Source organism: Ochotona curzoniae, unplaced genomic scaffold, assembly GCF_017591425.1.
Source record: "Ochotona curzoniae isolate NIBS_2020 unplaced genomic scaffold, NIBS_Ocur_1.0 contig_3819, whole genome shotgun sequence".
Classification (NCBI taxonomy): Eukaryota; Metazoa; Chordata; class Mammalia; order Lagomorpha; family Ochotonidae; genus Ochotona; species Ochotona curzoniae.
Window position 1 is genome coordinate 35,950,423 of NW_024466004.1, and position 22,676 is coordinate 35,973,098.

Sequence of the window (22,676 nt, forward strand, 5' to 3'; positions counted from 1 at the left end):
TACTGGTTTCAAGTTTGCTTTAATTTAGATCAGTTGGGGATTTGTTTTTGTTATTACTCATGTTCTGGTATCGGAATGGTATCCCTTCTCTGTAAGAGGTTTAGTAATGAATTAGGTTTTCTTCCACTACCTCCACTAAGACCGTGAAGAGCAACTGAAGCCTGGACCACAAGGCCTTCCGAGTGTAGCAGGAACATCTCCCTCGGCACAGAACAGACGGAGCCGCCCTCCGTTCACACCTGATTTCTGACGATGTTAAGCAGACAGGTAAGTCATGTTCCAATCATTGAGAACCTGTTGTATAAAGATGGGGAATACTACAAAACAATGTTGTGATTTAGTAATGGCAGTCAGAACAGGAGGTGGTAACATTTAATTTTCCAGCAGCCTACATGAATTAACTTGGTATACCATGAAGTTAATCATCAAATCACATAATCCCAACACTTCATATTGGTGAAACAAAGGTAAATTTCTTTAGAAGTAGTAATTCTTATTAAAATTATTCTTGTAGTGTTTAAGAAATATAGGGAGATCTAGAAATGATCCAAATGGGTACACTGTAAACAGTGATTATAAATATCTCATTATTGCTCTTATGCCAGTTTTATAAAAATGTAAAAAATACAGCTCCTTTGGAATATAAAAAGTATCTTCAGGAATGTGGTTGGGGTCTTTCTCCAGTGCCTCCAGCCAGTTCAAACACTGCCAGGCTCACTTCATGTGCAAGGCTATCTGCGCTTTCCTGCAAAGACAGTAAAGGAGATTATATGAGAAAGACAGCATCTACCGCTTAGAGGACTCTAGAGGACAGGGCACTTTTGAATTCTTTCACTATTAGGTTTAAATAAGACCTTTTTTCATCTTTCAGCAACAAATACCAAGGCCCTTAAGTAGGTGAGCAACAAGTGAAATTCATCTAAAAAAGGTAAGTGTATAGTTAGGCTATAATTTTTACTCCAAATACTAAGTACATTCAATTAAACTTTGTGCAAGAATGCCACATATGACCTAAGAGCAAGTAAACAAAAAAGGCAAGGGCTGTCATTTACAGGAAACTTTATGAAAATCTTTGCTTCCAGTTTGAGTTTTCAAAAGTCACAACATTATTCTTCCCAAAGTTTCAAATCTGACACTTTGGGAAAGCCTAGGAAAAATGACAGTTATTTGGGAGCATAAATGGAGTGATTCTAATTTTGCTCAAGTACATAACTATTGATACAAATTTTGTGATCTTCATATCAGCCTTAAATATCAGAGAGGGGTTCCAGATACTACCGAAACAGTTTTCTTTCCTAGTACCTCTCCCTGCCCTCTGTTATTAGACTCTGCCCGCTGTGTTCAGAACGCTCCCCTCTTACTTGTGAGTCTGCTTCCGCATATACCCGGACCACATCTTCTGTGCCAGAGGGCCGGACAAAAGCCCGGGAGAGCTTGTATTTGTTCACCAAGGCATCAATGGCCTCCTGCAGTCCTGGCGGTGTGACTGCTCGTCTTTCAGCATCTGTCGTGCTGATAACTCTCCTGTCCACAACCTGAGCAAAAGCATTTCGTGTTTGTTGCTATATTACATTCCCTTTCAGCTTAACCCACCCCACATAATTTCTACCAAAGGTTTATGCTGACGGACCTTTATTTTGGCTTAACGACCACAGAGTGCAACACTGATGGAACTTTTAGTGCAGTTTCATCCTAAGCTCCATTTCTCTATGGCCAAGGTTATTAATTTCAGCATTTTACAACTTCTATTTTGTTTTCAATCTTTACAGAATTATTACCTTTTAAAAATTCCAGACTGTTTTACAGTTACCACTAAAATACTGGTTAGTGAATACCATATAACCTAAAAATTCCAAAGCAAGCTTCAGGTACCAGTGTAGCCATTCATCGGACAACTTAAGTAGTCAAACCGGACCAAGGGAACCTATTGAGAACTTAACAGGAATCTCCTAGTTAAGCCAAAAACTAATCAACAAATTCTGTAGGTAAATGTATAGTGAATAAACCATTAAAAATCAAGAGCACAGTCATGTGTGGTAGGAATAAACAAAAAATCAGCAATGTATCTGAAGTGCCTTAAATTCTCTTTTGAGGCCACAGATTCTACTTAGTATCTAGCAAGGGAAAGTATGTTCACTGGAAATGACAGGCTGCCTGGGTTTTGCTTAAAAATAAGGGTATGGAAATGTATAGGGCAATGCCTGAAATCTGTAAAAGCTGGTACATGGGTTCATTGTCTTACATTTTTTATTTTCCATAATAAAATCTTTTTTAAAGAAAATGTAGTCACTCATACCATTTTTCTACATTGGGAGCCAGATACTTACCCATTACACAGGGAATAAATTCACTTAGTTAAACAATAGAATGGTTATGTCCTTGTGAATTTCAAAATGGTATTTTATAAGAAATAATTGATAATAAGTTTGAGTCAGTAGTCAGAAGTTACTCTCATACCTTAACCTTGAGCTGTCTATTTGGAAGATCGGTGTAAAGTGCATCCCACTGTTGCACACTCAGGCCCTTCAGCATCAAGATGGCCTCAATCACCAGCATGTCAGAAATGGCATCACCTGTTGCCTACAGGATAGGGAAACAAAAAGTAACTACTGTTAACACAAGCAAACCTTGGACATGAATGTTCTGAGGGAGAAACCGACATAGTAGCCTGGGTTCCCTCCTTCCCCTATCCCTATGTAGCAGTAACGGACAGATTTTCTGTGTGTAGATCAATAGGTATGAAGAATAGGGCAAAGATACTCATGAAAGATAATAAAGGTATTTAAACAATACAGAAGTCGCTCTTAGGAGATCTGTCTTTAATACAGCCTCATCATACATAAGGACTAAGCTACTCTAAGGTTCCCACATAACATTGTATGTCTCAAATTTTTCTTTATTATGGTTAATCTCAAGAGTTCTAGTTATGTTTGTAACAAAGAAATATGAACTTCGGTCTAAATGCAGTTGAAGTTGGATCCACTCTGCCATTTCCAGCCCTAAGCCTTTGATCCTTCAATTAAAAATGGAATTGTACTAACTCTTCTCTCCATATTACCATGTACAAGGATTGCAAAATAACTATGTAAAGAGCCCAACATACAGCAGTTACTCAAACATTAATTCCACCATTTTTCCTTGAGTAATGTTCTTGCATAGCTATAATCTGTATTCTAGTATCAACTATCAGCCCTCATACAAAGACTTCAAAAAATTCATGGGAAATACTTGTTACAGAGAAACCGTGCCTGGGTTTCAAACTTGCTTTTTTTTTTTTACTAAAATTTCTTTCAATTCCATTTTCCATGAGTTTTCTGAAGTACCCTTTTATATGAATGTAGAGTTCACTGAAAACAAGCACAACCAAGAGTCCACTGCCCCATCCATTCTGACCTGGTTGAACAAGTCAATAATATTTTCAAGCATCGTGGCAGCCCTTTGTTTCTTCTCATCTGACTCTTCCGCTAGTTGTTTTATCTTCGCTTCAACAGCTTTGTTAAACAGTGCCTGCAGTGAGAACGTAAACATCAGCCATGCAGTGCTATCCCAGCCCACCAGGAATACTGTCGTTACAGCTCAATCTGTGCCCAGACCAAAGAGGGAGAAGCTAAGGGCGAAAAGAGCAGTCTCTCAATTTATGAAAGTAGTGAGATCCAGTCAAAACCCCAAGGTTATGGATAAATAGGAGAAGAAATTTCTTCTCTCCTAACACTTGTAAACATTTAAACTGATGACACAGAAAAGGCCACCTGGACCAAATATGACCACATAGTGAATTCTTCCTGTCTTTCTCCTCAGCTAACAAGATTAGTTCTGTGTGACCAGGTTATGAAGCCTACCTTAAAGGATGTAACTAATAGAAACCATTACTTTTATTACCCTAAAATCATTACATATTACCAGCTAAGCAACACCAGAAAATTTTCTGGTTTTTTTGTTTGTCACAGTAAAGAGTATCAAGAACTTACATGACAGGCTGAAGATTTCCGTCATACATTCCTCACCTTTTTATTGTCCTCAAGAAGTCCTAATCCCAGGAGGATAGCACACCACGCTCAGCTATTTAATGAAATACATGGCCACTGATAAAATCAGGTACTGGCTGATTGCCATTATGTAAATAAACTTTCACAGCAGTACCCTCTGCTGGGCCAGTAAAGCTAAGTGGTTGCAACAGAAGCTTCAGGGACTGCAATGCCTAAAATATATTAACCCACCCTTTAGAAATTCACCTGCAAGTCCTTGCATTTGGTCATTCACTAAAGTTATATTTTGTTGAAAAGGATTAAAAATGGCACATTTTTTCTTTTACTGCACAAGCAGAGACATAGACTGCTCACCAAATGCCCACAGTGGCCAGAACTGGGCCAGCTAAAAGCAGGGAACTGGGAACACAAAACAGTTCTCCCACATGAGTGGCAGGGACTCGAGTATATGAGCAAGCACCTACTGCTTCCCAGCGTGCACAAGAAACAAGGAACCTGGAGCAAGGCCAGGACACAGCCGCAGGCACTCGGATATGGAATGCAGGCCCAAGTAGCCAGGTCAAATGCCAACCACCTGCACATTTTTAAAAACTATTAGAGGCAAGCATGTAGCTTAGCAGCTAAGATGCCAGTCAAACCATGTCTGAATGCCTGTGTTTAATAATGGGCTCTCAGCTTCCTAGTAGTGCACAGCCTGCAAGGCAGCCACATGCCAGGGCTCAAATAATTGAGTCCCTGCCACCCATATGGGAGACCTAGACTAACTTTCCAGCTTCCAGCATTGTCTCCTCCTGGAGTCACTGAAGGCACCTGGCAAGTGAGCCAAAGGATGGGAGTTCGTTTTCTCTGGCTCTAATATTCAAAAAGCAACAAAATATTCAAAGATGAATACAAGGATTACAAACCCTAACTTTCATAATACATGAAAATGTGAATTAACCAAGTAATCTGATTTGCCACCTTCCAACTGTTTCAACAAAGTAGAATATTATCTTCTACTACCTAGATACAGGTTAATCATAAAAAAATTGCTGGCCAAAGCCAGTAATAATTGTTGATAAGAATTTACTGTGAAGCCTGGTTCAGTGGTTAAATCCTTACCTTGCAAGTGCTGGGATTCTATGTAGGCAGTGGCCCATGTCCCAGCTGCTCCACTTCCTATCCAGCCCACTGCTTATAGCAGAGCAGTAGAGGATGGACCCTGCACCCACATGGGAGACCCAGAATCTCCTGGCTCCTGGTTCTCGATCGGCTCTGGCCATTGCAGCTGCTTGGGGAGTGAACCAACAGACGGAAGAGCTGTCTGTCCCTCTCTGTAAATCTACCTTTGTAATAAAATATTAAAAAAAAAACTTACTGTGCCATGTCCATTTGCTTCAAAATAAACTCCAATGTCAAACTCTTGAGCCTTGTGGTGCAAGTGTTTTACACCTGTTTTAGTGCAGTAGACGGGTACCTACAACACAATTTTACAGAATATTTAATCCAAAAAAGTTATTGTATACTTACTCTCCTGGTGATGTCACAGTAAACCTACTTACTGGAGTTCAGTCTGATGAGGAAAGCAAGCATTACAATACGAAATGAGAAGTGTTCCTCACTGAGTAAAACCAAGGGTAAAGCTCGGTGAGAAAGAGGGTCTCCTACAAAGATGGCCAGTGAGGATGTGACATGGTGTCACAGCTGGAGAAAGCTGAGTTCATGCCTCATGCAGAAAGTAGCTTAGAGTCGCAATCTGCAAGCTTTTCCGTAAACTACAAATACTTTAGATCTGTTGGCGCGATGGCTTTTGTTGCTCTCACTCAGTTGGGTCACTGTAGTGAGAGCAGCTGCAGACCACACAAACATGCATGGATCTGATGCACTAAATATTCCTAAACGGTGGCAGGCTGGATTTGATGCTCAGACCATTTTCTGGCAATTCTTGGCCACAGGTTAGGGGATAGGAGGAGTCAGGAGGGTTCTCCTCACACACACACACCCCCTTGCTCTCTCTTGTTACCTAATTCCTGCTTTTACTTACGTCTGGAGTTGCACCTAACCTCTCCCAGCTACAAAACTGTATCACTGTATTCCCAGTACTTATCATAACAGTCCTAGGCAGAACATGCCCTATCATCTTAGCAAGTGTCATGAAGGTAATTTGATGTAATATTAGTTCTCAGATAAGAAGAGCTGTCGGTAGCATTTATCACAGTTTGTCACACAGATTTGGATGGTCATCTGTGTTAACTGCCTTAATCCAAGGGAACAGAACTTTCCCTGCTCCCATAACAGGAAATGATTACAACCTGGAGCTAGGCACCTGTCAGACTCTCCAGATACTGAGATACAAGGGTGCTTTCTTCCTTGGATTTTATATTGGAAAAGAGGTGACTCCAGGCCCATAAGAAAACCATGAAGGTGCTTAAATTATTCTAGGGTAGGGGGCCCGGCGCGGTGGCGCAAGTGGTTAAGGTCTTCACCTTGCACGCCCGGGATCCCATATGGGCGCCGGTTCTAATCCCAGCGGCCCCACTTCCCATCCAGCTCCCTGCTTGTGGCCTGGGAAAGCAGTCGAGGATGGCCCAAAGCCTTGGGACCCTGCACCCGCGTGGGAGACCCAGAAGAGGCTCCGCCGTTGCGCTCACTTGGGGAGTGAATCATCGGACAGAAGATCTTCCTCTCTGTCTCTCCTCTCTGTATATCCACCTTTCCAGTAAAAATAAAATAAATCTTAAAAAAAAAATTTATTCTAGGTGGGAAAATGCAATTAAGAGGTAAATCAATTTTAGGGTCAAAATTTTTGAAACCCATGTATGTTTTTTTAAAGAACATATACTTCCATGAGCTTTTTGAAGACTCCCCTCTGTGGAGTATCATATTCCTCAACCGTAATTAGCCCTTAGTCACATTCATTATCAGGAAGCAGAGAATGTATACATTTGCTAAGGAAAATACTCCATGAAATGGAAGAGGGGATAATGTTTCTTTTTTGTTTTGATCTCTACTTTCCCAAAAGCTCAGCTTTACATTACAGCATAGATACTTTTATAAGGACATTCCTGATATTTTTCTTGCAGAAACTGCTTACAACAGAATTATTAAACAATCAGAACATGAAAATGGTTCAGTACCTTCATAACTTCTTCAAGATACCGTGTTGAGCTTCCATTTGCATATGCAGTTTGTACAACACCAAGATTCAAATTTTCTCCGATCTAGACAAAACAGTGACACTTAACTTGCCACAGTGCAGAGACTACAAAAACAGCATGATGAGAATTCTAAAGGACAAAATCTTGAGCTGTTTTGGCTGAGTCGGAGTTTAATACAATAACTGACTAAAATTTTATGTGTAGAGTGGAAGGTGGCTTTTAGAGCACCACTTAGGGCAATTCTGTAAGAAATCTTCCTTAAAGAAGTCTGTGTTATCCCGATCTTTAATTCTGTCATAAAAGTACTGAATCCTTCAACGAGTTCTTACCAGATCCTAGTCATTTCCTATAATGTACTTTGCTTTAAGCTAACTTAGGAAAGATTCCAAAAAGTGCAAAACAAATCTCACATTTCTAAGCTTATCCCAATTATAAAACATAAATCTCTCGAATATTTCCTATTAAATTTGAGGCTCTAGAGAGTGATGGTGAAACTCTCATTAGGGTGTTGGTCATGAAGAAACCAAAATAACAAACTTCAAATCATAAAACCTAGCCAATGTAAAGAACAGAAACTTCAGGCTCCAAAACCAATTCCCCAACATTAAACATGAGTGAAGGGGCTGGCATTTTGGCATAGTAAAGGTTAAAGCTGCTACCTGCAATGCCAATATCACGTATGGGCATGGTCCACATCCTAGCTGTGCCACTTCTGAGTCAGCAGCCTGCTAACGGCCTGGGAAAGCAGTGCAACATGGCCCCCCGGCCCCCACCAGAAGGTGGAGTGTTACTATGGCCCCTTCCCATCACCCTACTCCCAAAATTCTTTAAAATAAATAGGTCTTTAAAAAAAATGATTGGAATGATTACCTCTTTTTTTATTTTCTGCCACAAAGTAAGGCACTTCCCATAAATTGTGCCTTGGAAACATCCAGTAACTGCTACAAAATTATTTCACAAATATCAAGGCATTCTGTATAGGGCAACCAATCCCCTATCACCATACCTCCAACAGGAGCTCTTTAAGGAAAGTGCTAATTAACGTTGCTATCTTATCTCCATCTATGAGATGAAAATGACCATCTGCACCAAGGTAATAATAAACAATTCTGTCTGCATCTCCGTCAAAGGAACAGCATCTCTCATTGGGCTTCATGTCCATTCCTAGCACACAGGATAACAGCATGAATTTTAGCTGAAGAAATGTGAATAAAACTCAAAAATGTTTTACATTTTTCTCTTCTAAAAATGCGACTAAAGAACATTTTCTCATTAAAGTATGATCACAGTGGCCTTACATGACAAACATACTAAACTAAAACATGAGTGATGGAGGAGGTAGGGCGAGATGTACGTGGGGGCCATGGTGTCCTTTCTATACTGCATGTGATACAGAGAAGGTAAAAGATAACTCTACTTGTGGTGCTCAAACTGTGGCCGGCATACCAGCAGCATTAGCCTGAGAACTTGACAGAAGTGCAAATTTATGCCCCACCAGTTAATCAGAAGCCCTGGGCTGGAGCCCAGGAATGTGCACGAAGCAGGGATACCGAACTGGATGCAACCTAGAATGCCAGAAGCACTGCTCCTGAAGGCCGCTCTCTAGTCATGCCTGCCCACCGGACTTTCTGGGGACCTCGAGGAGGGCAGGGTCTTGCAGGCAGACAGAGCAGCCAGCCCTTTGCAGAGCACTGACAAGTGGATAGATTCCTAAATATCTAGAAGTGACACAGCCAGCTAGCATTGTGTCTTACTCCTCTGCCACCTCAGATGGCACTCCCAAGAGTTCAAACTTGTCGTGCCGTGCCGGTGTGACATACCTTGTGGAGGTTTCTGATGACTTTTCACAAAGTCAGCCCCACATAAATGATTGAGTTTCCCTTTGGCCCCATCATTGAAGAGCTGAACCAACAGCCCCTGGGCAAAGTAGCGCTGCATTTCTTTCAGCTTCAGGGCCCCGATGCCATTGGCACAATCAATCTTGAGTGATCGGCAATCCTCTCCGCTGCAGGAAGCCTCCAAAGGAGATATGCAAGGAAAACGTTACCATTTGATAAGCAAAAGTGAAAGACCTTACGTCTGTGTACAGAGAAGCGGATTCTATTACTTCCATTAATGTAACTATGTAAACCAGGGGGCTGGGAGGAAAACATATCCATATCCAGATGGAAACTGTAAAACAAGAAATGAAAAGTACGAAACACCCCAGACACTGGCAGAACTCATACAAACAGAGCCATTTGTAGAATTAATCCTCAATGAAACAGGGTCCCTTAAAAATGGTCCTCGGGGGCAGGTACTTGACAGAGTTTACCACTTGGGATACCTGCATTCCAGAGCGCCTGGGACTTCCAGCCCTGCTGCTAGCGTCCTGAGCGATGCTGGGCAACGACTCAGATGGCTGAGTACTCACCTGGGACATTGAGTCACTTGTCTGGGCTCCTGGCTTCTGCCTGGCCTAACCCTGACTAGGTGGATATTTGAGGAATCAAAGAGAAAATGGAAGATCTCTTTCAAAATTTTTAAAGCAAAATTTGTTAAAAAGGAGATTAAAAATCGATATTATAGCCTACAAGACAGCCACGCAAACTAGGAGGAATACCTAATGAAAAATACATAATGCATAATTTATGCATACATGAATGAGCAGGTATTGGGCTTCACTTTTAACTGTCCAGTCTCTTCTCCCACTGAACCTTACCTGAACCCCAAAAGTCCCATGGAGAAAAAGGGCTGTGCTGTAATGGTGCCTGGTAGTAGCATATGCTCAATATTTATTAAACAAATAACTCATAGCCCTCAAGTCTCTTCAAGTTCAGCAACTCAGTGGACCTAGGAGAAACTTTTTTTCAAGTGCTAAGCCAACAGTGTCCCCGTAAACCCTAAGACCACATTCATCTGATTGAACAGTTACAGCGACCCTCACCCAAGACTACCACCATGCCTTCTCCCACAGTCATCTCCACATGTCCTGTGCCCTGCCAGGTAAATGCCAACATAGACTGCAGGATCCCCACACCAGAAACTTGGGGAGCCCTACAGGGTGAAAGGAGGTAGGCCATGCCTTGGGGAAAGGGAGGAGCAGTGACAAACTGACATAAGCCGCTCGATGGACGGTGCTACTTCAGCCATTTAAACAGCCACATCCCAGAGGCTTTTCACCTGTTTGGTAAGCTGCACAAAGGCCGAGGAGAGTTTCTGATAATAGCCTTCGGTGGTTGCCTTTCCATACTGGCCATGAGTATTTCGGCAGCACACCATGTAGTGCAGCTGCGGTGTTGTTACCAAGCCATAATCTGTCAGGGAAACAGAAAGCAATTCACTGTGCTGAATCATCTTAAGAAAAAGCTAACAGAGTCACACTGACAGAACTTCAAGGTGACAAATTTTTTTTCCTAATAAGACATCTCAGAAACACACAAAAGCACTTTCACACTAGCCAGACATGGCACGTCACACACTCAACTGTAAAAGAATCATCAGACACTGAGTGGTGGTAAGCAGTCATTTAGAAGAGTTAAAAAATAATACAAATATAAATCAATATGGTAAAGTAACAGTGGGGCCCAGCACAGTAGCCTAGTCACTAAAATCCTCGCCTTGGATGTGCTGGGATCCCATATGGGCATTGGTCCTAATCCCGGCAGCCCTGTTTCCTCTCTGTCTCTCCTCTTCTCTGTACATATGACTTTCCAATAAACAAGAAATAAATCTTAAAAAGAAAAGTAACAATGAAGCTCCATTTCCATTAACAACACAAACTACAAAATTGACGAATTATCCAGAAAACCATCCAACACGCTAGCTCTTACACAAATCTCAGCTGCGGTGCTGAAGTAAGAGAGGCACAGCAGGCCAAGTCCACATGAAGGCAGCAACTCCAAGACCTCAGTCAACACACACCCATTTTGCTCCAAGGACAACTCCTCCATGCCAGGAACTGAGCTATGGTTTCAGTGCAGAAAAGTCCCTGCTGGTCAAACAAGGGGAACCCAGAAGACTAAGGCCCCCTGAAATAAGCCAACACACTACACGTTCCTTGCAACGTTAGGTCCAAGCCAACCCCCGCTCCCCTGAAAACTGTCATGGCCCTTGGCGGAGAGGACAAGCCCTCCCAGCAAAGCTGCTCCCCAAGGTGCAGTCCCTTGATGCACCTCCACAGGACTCCTGTAGCACCTTGCACAGAAGAATTTAAACAAGACCTACCCAGGAAGTGCCCCAGGTACCTGTTACTGGACTTAACCAGATGAATAAACTTTTGCAGAAATTTCTAAAGCACCCCACAAAATAATTTTCAAGGAAAATCAAACAGCTTCCAGTCAAATATATCTAAGGGTGCAAGAAAACCACCACGAGCAATAAACAAGAGAAATGGAAAGAAAGTCACAGATGAACGACTATCCAACCCTGAAATGTCTAGTAGCTAAGACTGTGGGCCCGGTGTGATAGCCTAGTGGCTAAAGGCCTCACCTTGAACACACCGAGATCCCATATGGGCGCCAGTTCTAATCCCGGCAGCTCCACTTCCCATCCAGCTCCCTGCTTGTGGTCTGGGAAAGCAGTCGGGGACGCCCAAAGCCTTGGGACCCTGCACCCGCGTGGGAGACCCGGAAGAGCTCCTGGCTTTGGATCAGCTCAGCTGTGGCCATCGTGGGCACCTGGCGGGTGATCAGCAGACACAAGATCTATCTTTCTTTCTCTCTCTGTATACCTAACTTTCCAATAAAAATAAATCTTAAAAAAATAAAAGGCTGTCCAGACTTGAAACTGAAACACAAGAGAGTCTGGGCTAGAAGCAAAAGGGAGTCTAAGCTGCCGAGCCCTGTAGCTAAACAAGACAAATGGCATTTTATGAAGGCAACCTTGGCTCTGATACAAAGGTGACCAGAATGCTACAGGGAACTCACAAGATAGATAAATAAACAAAGATGAGTTAGAACAAAGTGTTACAGAGAGGAAACTATTCTTGAAAAACTGCTAAAGGACGAAACCAAAGCATTACCAACTAAGCATCTGCTGGGAGATCACTACATGTACTAAGTAAAAAGCACCATCATCGAGCCCGCTGACCCGGAGGTCGTTCCCGCAGCTCCACGCTCACCACACACAAAATCTTAGCCTGCAATATTCAGTTGTCTCCACTCCTCTCTGGAATGACTCCCGCAAGAACTGCACATCCCAGAGCGCTCTAACTGGTCCCTTCTCCTCTGCCCGCCTTCCTTTCCCTTCCCCACGCCCCAGCCACAACACTTTCCAGTGAAAATGCGCTTTTATTCTTACATAAAATCCTCCACTGTACTTGGAGCACAATCCAAATCCTTGCCCTACTCTACGATGAGACAGCAGGTTGAGCCCCTCCTCAGCTCACCAGTCAGTCTCTACCAGCTTTTCACCTCCCTGCTTTCATTCTCTGAAATCCATACGCTAAGCTAAGGAGGAAAAAAACAAACAAAACTGGACCCAGCACACTAGCCTAGTGGCTAAAGTCCTCGCCTTTCATGTGTTGGAATCCCATGCGGGCACTGGTTCATATCCTGGCTGCTTTACTTCCCTTCCTGCTCCCTGCCTGTGGCCTGGGAAAACAGTCAAGGGCGGCCCAAAGCCTTGGGACCATGCACCCGCGTGGGGGACCCGGAGGAAGTTCCTGGATCCTGGCCTCGGATCGGCACAGCATGGACTGTTGTGGTCACTTGGGGAGTGAATCATCAGACGGAAGATCTTCCTCTCTGTCTCTCTGTATCTCTGACTTTGTAATAAATATCTGGGAGCAATTTTTTTTTTTACCTTTTTAATTCATCTGTAATTTTAAACTTTAAATGTATATTTCTTTTGTAATTTTTAAAAGATTAATTTACAATTCAATAACTACATACCATGGAATTGACCTCCTAAGACAGTCACACCATCGATCACAGATTGTGCAAGTCTCGGACTGCTGGACCTGGGAAAGAAAAGGAAGGAAAAACCGACCGCATCTTGAAACCCAGAGTTGCCAGTTTTGAAGGTAAATGCTGAAATCATGTGCTACCAATTTCTAAATCACTGGTTAATTATATTAGAACAAAAAGCTATCAACTTGGAAAAGGTGACTCAGGCTAATTACACACATTTGTCCAGTAGCCTTTCACAACCTATTTCTCAGGAAAATTGTGGATCTTAAGTGAACTTAGAAAACAGATATAAAGGACACCCCAAACACCCTAGACTCAAAGCCCCACGTCTGACTGCAGCAACAGAAATGTGTTCTGGGAACACCTGAATGCTGCAGCTGTGTGCTATACGTAACACAGACAGTACTGGGCATTAAACCACCAAGGGTCAGAATCCATTTTTCATTTTATAAAATCAGAATATACTATTTTGGGCCTGACGCCATGGCCTAGCAGCTAAAGTCCTTAGATCCCATTTGTGCACCGGTTCTAATCCCGGCAGCTCCACTTCCTATGGCGCAGCACCAGCCGTTGTGCTCACTTGGGGAGTGAATCATCCGATGGAAGATCTGCCTCTCTGTCTCTCCTCTCTGTATACCCACCTTTCCAATAAAAATAAATAAATCTTAAAAAAAAAAAAAGAATACACTATTTCTCTGTGAAAACAAAACAGATCATTTTCTAAGCACTTTGTAGAAAAAAAGATGTGACATTTAAATGAGTGAAGCTGAAGGCCAACTAGGTAAAGGTCAGCTTTAGTGTGGCCCAACACTCCCACATGTAAGTCACTTGGCAACCAGCAGTATTCAGGAAACTGGTAACAGAATAAAGGATGTTTTACAACTCCAAGGCGCCGGGAGACTGAGGAGAAACTTTGCTTTAATAGAATCTTTGGATAAAATTCGATCTTGGGATTTGCGTTGTGGCATAGTCTTAGGTATAATGGAGTTAAGCTGCCTACCAGGCTGATTCTAACATACTATGCCAAAACCTAGTTCAAATCCCAGCTGTTCCACTTCCAATCCAGCCCCCCCGGCTAATGCCCCTGGGAAAGCAGCAGCAGGTGGTCCAAGGGCCTAGGCCCCTGCACCCACGTGGGTGGTTGGCATTCAGCTCTGGCTTTACCCTACTGGAGGGGCCCCTCAGGAGGGCACCGCTTGACTGAATGCTTCCCACCTGCCTTGGGCACGGGAATCCCACAGCTGTGTTGTGAGCGGGCGCTAACGGTCACCTGGTGTCTCTGCCGATGACCACGAAGGCCTCTTGCTGCAGACTGATGGCTTCCTTCTCGCTGATGTCCACCAGCACTCTCAGCACATCCTCTTCCTCGGCGTTGGCCAGACAAGTGGCGTGTTCCTCCCAGGCAGGGGCCAACATTTCCCCCAGGGGATCGATCAATTTTACACCATTGTCTTCCTGAGGAGAGAAAGACACCATGAGCAAGTTCACATTTATGAGGGAAAGTGAGGAAGCAGGACCCGTGGTGGCTTCTCCCTGTCCGCAGCCAAAGGAAGCTACCGCTGAGCGGCTCCTGCTCGTGCCAGCTAACACCAATGCCAGGCCCAGCCTGGGTGTGGCACAGATGAGGGGTCTTCAGGAAGTCTATGGGAAGCAGGGATAACACGTATGGATTTCAAACATTTCTACACCAAGACACTTACCCTCCAATCACTGTTTTCTACACTTAAGTCCCCTTACGCATTGTCTTGACAAAGTCTCATAATACACGTGTCAAATTAACTGAAAATCCCACAGGGATGAAAAAAATGAGATTGGACAATACATAATCCCACAGCTAGTAGATGGCAGTGCTGCTGTAAAAACATCTGGTTCACCTGACTTCCAAACTCAACAAGCGCTGTGTCATACCAGCTGTTGAAGAGGCTGCGCCATGCATCCACTATCAGACAGGAGCACAGAGGGCACACAGAGCACCTCCTCCTCTGCCTCTGGATGCTGAGAGCCAACTGACCAGCGTGCCAACTGGAGGGCAGCACAGAAACTGAAAGCACTCCCAACTCCGCTCTGTTCTCATTCCTGGAGAGCGGAAATGAATGGAAAGAAACAGACTGTTCTGACAGCACTTCTGTAGCTGGGAGGTGCTTTTGAGGCACCATCAGTCAGTTGCAGTCACTTCCCCCTTTAGACATGTACACGTTCATGGGGATCACACATTTGGAAGAGGGACTGTGTGGGGGAGGGGAGGTCCCAAGGCGTCACTGACCCACAGGGCTTTATCTTGCAGCTGATGCAGCCGCACAGGCAAACACATCACACCTCACCAATGGGCAGCACAGTCTTTCATCCATGTAATCCGTGGGTTATCAGCAGTCAGAATGAAGCAGGCTGCATCAAAACATTAACAAAGACAAACAACCTGCTAGTTCCTAGGTAAGTGTCCCCTGACAGAGGAGTAGCTAAAGAAGATGCAGTGGTGTGTACGTGCAGAGTTCTCATCCAGCCTTGGAAAGGAAGGAAATCCTGCCATCTGCCAAAGCCTGGATAAACCTGGAAAACAGTGAGCCAAGCAGAACGGCCAGACAAGGAACACATCACAGCGTCCCACTGAAAGTGAACTTCAAGGGGAACAGGAAGTAGAAAAGTGGCATCCAGGGGCAGGAAGTGGGGAAGGTGTTGGGGTGTTGGTGAACGCGTACAAAGTGATTAAGTTCTAGAGGCCCAACTGTACTGATTATGGTTACTAATGCATACTTCCCATTTATTAGTGGACTTCAGAGTATTCTCATCACATACACAGATATTTATAAGAAATGATATGCACATGTTACAGTAATGCTTTCATAATGTACATATGTATCAAAATATGAAGGTGCACAACATGAATATACAGTTTGTGAGACTTGTAACTCCAATAAACTAAAAAAAATTAAGGCTGGAGCTGTGGCATAGTGGTTTAAATCTACGCTTGTATTGCTGACACTCTATATGAGCACCAGTTCAATTCCTGACTGCTCCACTTCCAATTCAGCTCCCTGCTGATGTGCCTGGCATGACTGAGGACTACCCAGGCCCTTGGGCCCCAACACCCAAGTGAGAGACCTGGAAGATGCCCTGGCTCCTGACTCCTGACCAACCCAGCTCCGGTCATTGTAGCCATTTGGGGAGTGAATCAGCAGATGAAGCTCTCTGTCTCTTCTAATTCTGCCTTTGAAATACAAATAAACTTTAAAAAAAAAAAAAACAATTTTTTAACAAAATCAAAGCACTGTGTCAAAAGGATTACTTTGATTAAAAGCTTAATTAAACAGACTCACCAGTCTTCAGTGACACTCTGCTGCAAACGCACGCTCGCCCGCCCTCTCTCCTTCCCTACTTCGTCAGCACAGGAATTGCCAAGCCACAGAAAAGCTGCCTGAAAAGGCTCAAACCCGTGCCTGGCGTCCCTTCCCTTACTGAATTTCAATCTCTCCCATCACTGTTAACAGGCGTTAACATTTTTACATGACTAACCCTAGCTCAGTTCAACTAACAAGGAAAAACATTCTCTAATGTTTCTAATCATGGATACTGTCCAAAAAATGACATTTTAATTTCAGATTCTCCACACCCACTAAAGAGTCATGGGCTAAATGACCACTCCCTTAAGAAAAAGCTGTTCCAAACCTAGACACAGTCCAAGAATCAGAATTGGTCCTTTGGGTCTAACTGCCTGACGCCAAGGATTAGTCTTATAAACAACAGTTTGCTGTATCAATAACACTCAGAAGCATCACCTCAGGATTGTGTGACGCTGTCACCATGACACCAATGGTGGACGTGGTCTGTTTGGACCTCAGGACAGCTAATAAGCCCATGCGGAACATCACGTGATCAAGATGCTGTGCCTTCGTTCGGAATCCCGCAGTCCCATACTGAAGGGTCAGTCCAATGGGCTTGGCGTGTACCGCGGAGTGTCTGCTGATCACATCTGAATCCATGTCTGTAAAGGGAAGACGCTTTTCAGGCAGAAGAACTGTGCAAAGGACCATTCTCTTCTCATCTAGCACGCCAGTCTGACTCCACATCTGCCCAAGAAATCTTAAGTTCCAGGGAGTAAAGAAATCACGATGGGTTGTGTCCACCGTGTCCAGCGCTGAACCGATTCAGGGCTGGAATCCCTCTGCTCCTAAAGTTAGATCCTCATGTGGCCCGAGCCTGCAAACATCTGAGCAATGAATGTGGGCTCTTGCTCCTCCTCCCAGGGAAAAGGAAGGAACAAGACCTCCCTCTGCCAGCGCCCTCCCAATACAAGATCCAACACCAGGGGCCTTCAAAAACTCCATGGGCAATGCACGCTCTGTTTAAAACACCACGCACGGACAGGGAGAATCCTCACACCAAAGTAAAGCTGCCTTTAACTCTACTTTCCACAGCCCTTTTGAATTATTCTCACGTACTCTGTATGCCCAAAGAACCAGGATATCCTCCCAAACATAACTCTGAACCTATCAGCATCTTCTAAGTAGAACCACCTGTGTGGCTGAATTAACGAAACACGCTCCAGCCTTCAGCACACCAACACTTCTCCCTGGGCTCCTCCACTTAAGTGGAACTTGCGATTGCCAATCTTGGATTTCCAGTATACCTGAATCAGTTCATTCCCAACTGGCCCAGAGAGTGGCAATCTTACAGCTACCAGCCTCACTATCTTGCCTTCCTAGCCTTTATTGCTTCAATAAGCAAAAAACAATCAGAATTGGTGAGAAATAACTGCCTTTCTCTTGCTGGAAAGAGCTGGCATTCTACAATGCTATTTCAGCGTGAGCAAATACAGATACGCTTTTTTTTGTAAAAACCGACCTGTCCGGAAAGCGTCGTGATTATGAGTCAGGGTGTACACCCACCTTGTAAGTTTCAGAGAAGTCGTCTGAAACGTTTCCACACTTTACTGCATCTTAGGCTTTAAAACTATTTGCACTGAGGATGCGGACACTTTAAAGGTAGGTTTTGCCAACTGCCAACAGCGGCCACTCTCACCAGAGCTGAGTATCTCTGCTCTCCATTCAATCTTCAAACCACGTCAGCTGCGCTCTCCTCCCAGCCCCGTTCTCCACCGTGAGGTCTCGGTGCAGGCTAGGGGCCGGGGACCCCCACACCGACCCCGGGGGGCGCAGGGAGCGCCCGGGGAGGCGCGTCGGCCGCGGTCCCCGAACCCACCCACCCCGCGAGCCTGCCAGCGGCGCGCCGCGGGGCCCAGGAGCCGGCCGGCCGGCTCCCACGCAGCCCGGGACGCTGCGGCCGCCCTCCAGCCCCGGGCCCGCTCACCTCACCGCTGCGCTCCGCTCCCGCCGCCGCGCGCACAGGGACCCTGCGCCGGCGCCCGCAGCCTCCGCACCCCCGGCTCCCCGGTCGCAGACGTGGCTCTGCGTGACTTCCGGCCCGTGGCCACGCCCCCCGGCCAATGGCGCCGCGGGAGGGCCGCCGGTCACGCGCCGCTCGCGCCTGCGGAACTGCGGTTGCGGCTCGGAGCGGGCTCCGGGGCTGTTGCCACTGAATGAGCAGGAAGGGTGAGGCCCCGCGCTGGACCCGGGGGTTGGGGCCCGAGGCTCCAGAGCAAGGCGGCCGCGGAAACGCAGCCTCCCTTCTCCAGGTCGGGACGCGAGAAGAGGCAGGTCCTGCGCCCCCGGGAGGTCGGGGTACCTGGTGGGCTTGGATGGGGGCGGTGATGAGGACCCAGCCTCGAGCTGGGAGCTCTGACGAGGTAGCCTCTGCCGCAGTGGGCGCCATGACATTTCCCGCATCCCTTTCTGAATCATTGATGTCATCTTCCAACCCTCTGAAGACGAAAAGCATCTTAGGGCCACAGTCATTTCCCCCTTCTGCTCCCTTCTCAGCAGGTTCGCTCTAAACGTCAATTATTTATTGACTTCTAAGACTCCACATCCCCCAAGGATACACGGGGGTGGGTGAATCTAGCTTCTCCGGAGCCCCCGACCCGTCTAGTGGGACTCCCGGAAAGGGAGACCGGCCCCTCCGGAAGGCAGTGGCACAGAACCAGGGCAGCGGGACCCTGGCGCCGGAGCCCCCTTTCCTGCCTGCACTGCGGATCCGGGACCCGCAGGGGGATCCAAAGACGGGCTCCTGCTTTTCCCAGAATTCGGGCTCGCCGAGCATCCACAGGTGTGATTTGCCAACCACCTGCAGCGGGTCGGCGGGAACACCTGTTGCAAGCGCAGATTCCCAGCTCCAGATGGCAAGGCGGGGTGTAGGAAAAGGAACTGGGAAAATGGATTTTAATGGAGTCTCTTAGGTAATGTTGTGCCTGTTGGATTCGGAGATCAGGCGATAAAGCAGAAAGGGGTAAGAGGCGGGGATTGGTGTCCCCGGCTCCTGCGGGATTGCTTGCAGGTAGAGGGAGCCCCGGGAAATGCTGGGGGTACCCGCTGACAGTGACAGCGGCAGTATCTCGCCTTTCCAGGTTTCCCGGCAGGTTGATTCCGAGACAACATGTCGGCTTCGGTGAAGGAAAGCCTTCAGCTTCAGCTGCTGGAAATGGAAATGCTGTTTTCCATGTTTCCTAACCAAGGGGAAATAAAGCTTGAAGACGTGAATGCCTTGACGACTATAAAGCGCTATTTGGAAGGCACCAGGGAAGCGCTACCACCCCAAATCGAATTTGTGATTACGCTGCAGATTGAGGAGCCTAAGGTGGGTACCCTCATTTGTGGTTGAAGCGTTGGCAGGTGTCCAGGTTTTAACTGGAACATCTAGAAAGGCAAGCTTCCTATCCAGGAAATAAAGTGGGAACATTCCAGATGTTTATTTTCTTAGTTATTGAAAAGCAAAAGCTACAAAACGAGGAAAACTCCATGAACTACCTTTGGCCAAAAAAAAAAAAATTCTAAAAAATTCTAAATTTCATATAAACATACACACCTTTTGAACAAAGACACCTAGCATTTTTGTTGAAAATGTCTTGCAGTCTTAAGCTGTTATTGCTTTGTGCACTCAATTGCTTGCCAGTCTGGCTTATAGTATGGGCTACTTTTTACAAATACCAAGATTTTCACAAATCCCAATACTGACTTAAAAAAAAAACACAAAAACTAGCTTTTAAGGAGTGAATTGCTTTTTTCCTGGTTGATTTTGATGGCACCATACACGGAAAGCGTAGACAGCTACAAAATCTAAATGCTTGAAGTGAGTTTACCTGCCTCTGGGGTTTTTGGCTGGCCTAGACCACGTGTGGCTTTAGCATCTGACATTCGCCTCTGTGTCCTAATCCTCCAGTTGTCTCTTCCCCCGGGGGAGAATTCCTGGTTCTGCAGACTGGATTTTGCCGCTCACACACATCAATGCGACCCTGAACTTTTCCATGAACATACTTCTCACAATTGAATTTACATGTGTTTTATGTGGTTGTTTAATGTGTCTCCTCCAGGCTGTAGTCTTAGTGGAGGGCAGAACTAATGTTGGCTGCTTCATTTCTTAATCCCAGGATAACATACTGGGCATGTGTAGCTGTTCAAGAAATATCTGACACAATGAATGCACCAACAGACACTGATGGATATAAAGTACTCGGTGCATGCATGACAGAAAGATCACAAGGACTATTTCATTTATTAGAATCAGGCAGCTGCCAGTGAGAACTTTTGTGATTTTCTTGTGCTCTTTAAATCTCTCTGATTTCCATTTTAAGGCGAAAATTGATTTGCAAGTAACCATGCCTCACAGCTACCCCTATGCAGCCTTGCAGCTGTTTGGACGGTCAGCTGAGCTTGACCGACACCAGCAGCTGCTGCTCAACAAAGGTCTCACTTCCTACATCGGGACTTTTGACCCAGGTGAGCTCTGTGTATGCGCAGCAATCCAGTGGCTCCAGGACAACAGCGCCTCGTATTTCCTGAACAGAAAGCTCGCGTACGAACCGTCCACACAGGCAAAGCCGGTCAAGAACACGTTCATCCGGATGTGGATCTACAGTCACCATATATACCAACAGGACCTAAGGAAAAAGATTTTGGAGGTGGGGAAAAGGTTGGATGTGACTGGCTTTTGCATGACGGGAAAGCCTGGCATAATCTGTGTGGAGGGATTCAAAGAGCACTGTGAGGAGTTCTGGCACACGATTAGGTACCCCAACTGGAAGCACATTTCCTGTAAGCATGCAGAAAGCACCGAGACCGAAGGCGATGGCGAGGACCTGCGCCTCTTCCATTCATTTGAAGAATTACTCCTTGAGGCCCATGGTGACTATGGATTAAGGAATGACTATCACATGAACCTGGGCCAGTTCTTAGAATTTCTCAAAAAACACAAAAGTGAGCATGTGTTTCAGATACTATTTGGCATTGAGAGCAAAAGTTCAGATTCTTAGGAAACCATTAGCGGCCTAAATTGTCATTTCAATCAGTCCGTGTTTATGTTAATACCAAAGGTCACAGGCTGCATAGAGCAGCCTGGATGGAAGACCTAGCTTCTGGGTTTTGACCTGGTAATGAAATGAAAGGGTCTTTTAACTTGGTAACTGTGCAATTGTGATGTTGTCCCTACGTGCTTGTGTGAAGTCACTTGAAACAATTTCATTGTAAACTAATAAAAACAATCCATTTAACCAGTGATGCTGATTTGCTTAAAGATCAATCTAAACCTCACAGTTAACATCGGAGACCAGACTGCAGTTACGAATTCATAAATATGAATAACACCTCTCCATCTCATGATACCAGCACCCAGGTGACACACCAACCTGTCTTACATTATTGCAGATGAACTCTAGACCAAGGTCAAAAAGACAACAACGGGAGAATACATGTTTGCTACATTTCTTTAAGTCAATTCAAATGTTTTTAGTTATGCTAGATCTAACAATGGCATCGGAACCACAGGAATGAAGTCCAGGAGCAACACAAGTGACCACAATGCTGAGCATCCTGCTGTTTATTTCAGTTGGTGAATGATACTAGTGAAATTGATACGATTATTTTTAGCTCAGTTCTTTTCCACCAAAGAAGCATGGCTTTTTGTCTACACAGTGTTGAGAGCGAATCGGTGTCGATGACCGCACTGTCACCTTACTTGTGGGAGGAGAGCATAAAATATGTGTATATTTAATGACATTGATGCTCAGTGTTGCCTCTTCTAAAAATTGAAAACCCTACCAGCTGTTTTCTACCGAGAGCCACCACTCCCAGTAGCTCTTGCTACGCCTTTTCAGTACACGGTACCCACCCCTCCCCAAGAGTTTTTGGGTGTCTCAGATGCTTTCATGTAAAGGGAGGATGACCTAAACTGCCAAGGACCTTTCCCGGTGCTCCTCAGGACTGACGCAGTGGAGGGGTCATTCTCCTGTGTAACCTCCCACGACTCTGAATAGGATGATTGACATTCTTAAGTTTGGGCCTGAAGCAGATAAAAATATTTCCTTTGAAATAAAATATTAAGCACCTACCTACAAAGTTCTTTCCAGAGATTACTTAGCAAAAGTCACTAAATATACATAAATAAGCTTAAAGAACTAAAATAAAGGGCCCAGTGCAGTGGCCTAGCAGCTAAAGTCCTTGCTTTGTACACACCAGGATCCCATATGGGCACTGGTTCTAATCCCAGCAGCCCTGCTTCTCATCCAGCTCCCCGCTTCTGGCCTGGGAAAGCAGTCAAGGATGGCACAAAGCCTTGGG

General features: G+C 45.2%; 2 protein-coding genes across 6 annotated transcripts; one reads left to right on the forward strand and one right to left on the reverse strand.

The window, feature by feature from the left end:
• Positions 1 to 78: 78 nt before the first annotated feature.
• On the reverse strand, positions 79 to 18,370 carry PGM3 (phosphoglucomutase 3). Of its 3 annotated transcripts, XM_040983686.1 has the most exons (13): positions 18,319 to 18,370; positions 16,788 to 16,993; positions 14,285 to 14,469; positions 12,997 to 13,064; positions 10,286 to 10,419; positions 8,944 to 9,139; positions 8,130 to 8,287; positions 7,103 to 7,186; positions 5,344 to 5,442; positions 3,394 to 3,507; positions 2,458 to 2,580; positions 1,362 to 1,535; positions 79 to 745 (listed from the first exon to the last, which is right to left on the reverse strand). In XM_040983686.1, the coding sequence occupies exons 2-13, from the start codon at positions 16,989 to 16,991 to the stop codon at positions 656 to 658; spliced, it is 1,629 nt and encodes a 542-aa protein (XP_040839620.1). In that variant the 5' UTR covers positions 16,992 to 16,993; positions 18,319 to 18,370; the 3' UTR covers positions 79 to 655. The 3 variants fall into 3 exon arrangements, with proteins under 3 accessions (XP_040839620.1, XP_040839619.1, XP_040839621.1); XM_040983685.1 differs by lacking the exon at positions 18,319 to 18,370 and having other exon boundaries at positions 16,788 to 17,156; XM_040983687.1 differs by lacking the exons at positions 2,458 to 2,580; positions 18,319 to 18,370 and having other exon boundaries at positions 16,788 to 17,161.
• Positions 18,371 to 18,501: 131 nt separating this feature from the next.
• Positions 18,502 to 21,602, forward strand: RWDD2A (RWD domain containing 2A). 3 transcript variants are annotated; one of them, XM_040983690.1, is made up of 3 exons: positions 18,502 to 18,560; positions 19,580 to 19,701; positions 20,696 to 21,602. In XM_040983690.1, exons 1-3 carry the CDS (start codon positions 18,548 to 18,550, stop codon positions 21,371 to 21,373), a joined length of 813 nt encoding a protein of 270 aa, XP_040839624.1. In that variant the 5' UTR covers positions 18,502 to 18,547; the 3' UTR covers positions 21,374 to 21,602. The 3 variants fall into 3 exon arrangements, with proteins under 3 accessions (XP_040839624.1, XP_040839623.1, XP_040839622.1); XM_040983689.1 differs by having other exon boundaries at positions 18,506 to 18,560; positions 19,472 to 19,701; XM_040983688.1 differs by lacking the exon at positions 18,502 to 18,560 and adding an exon at positions 19,129 to 19,353 and having other exon boundaries at positions 19,472 to 19,701.
• The last annotated feature ends 1,074 nt before the right edge of the window (positions 21,603 to 22,676 follow it).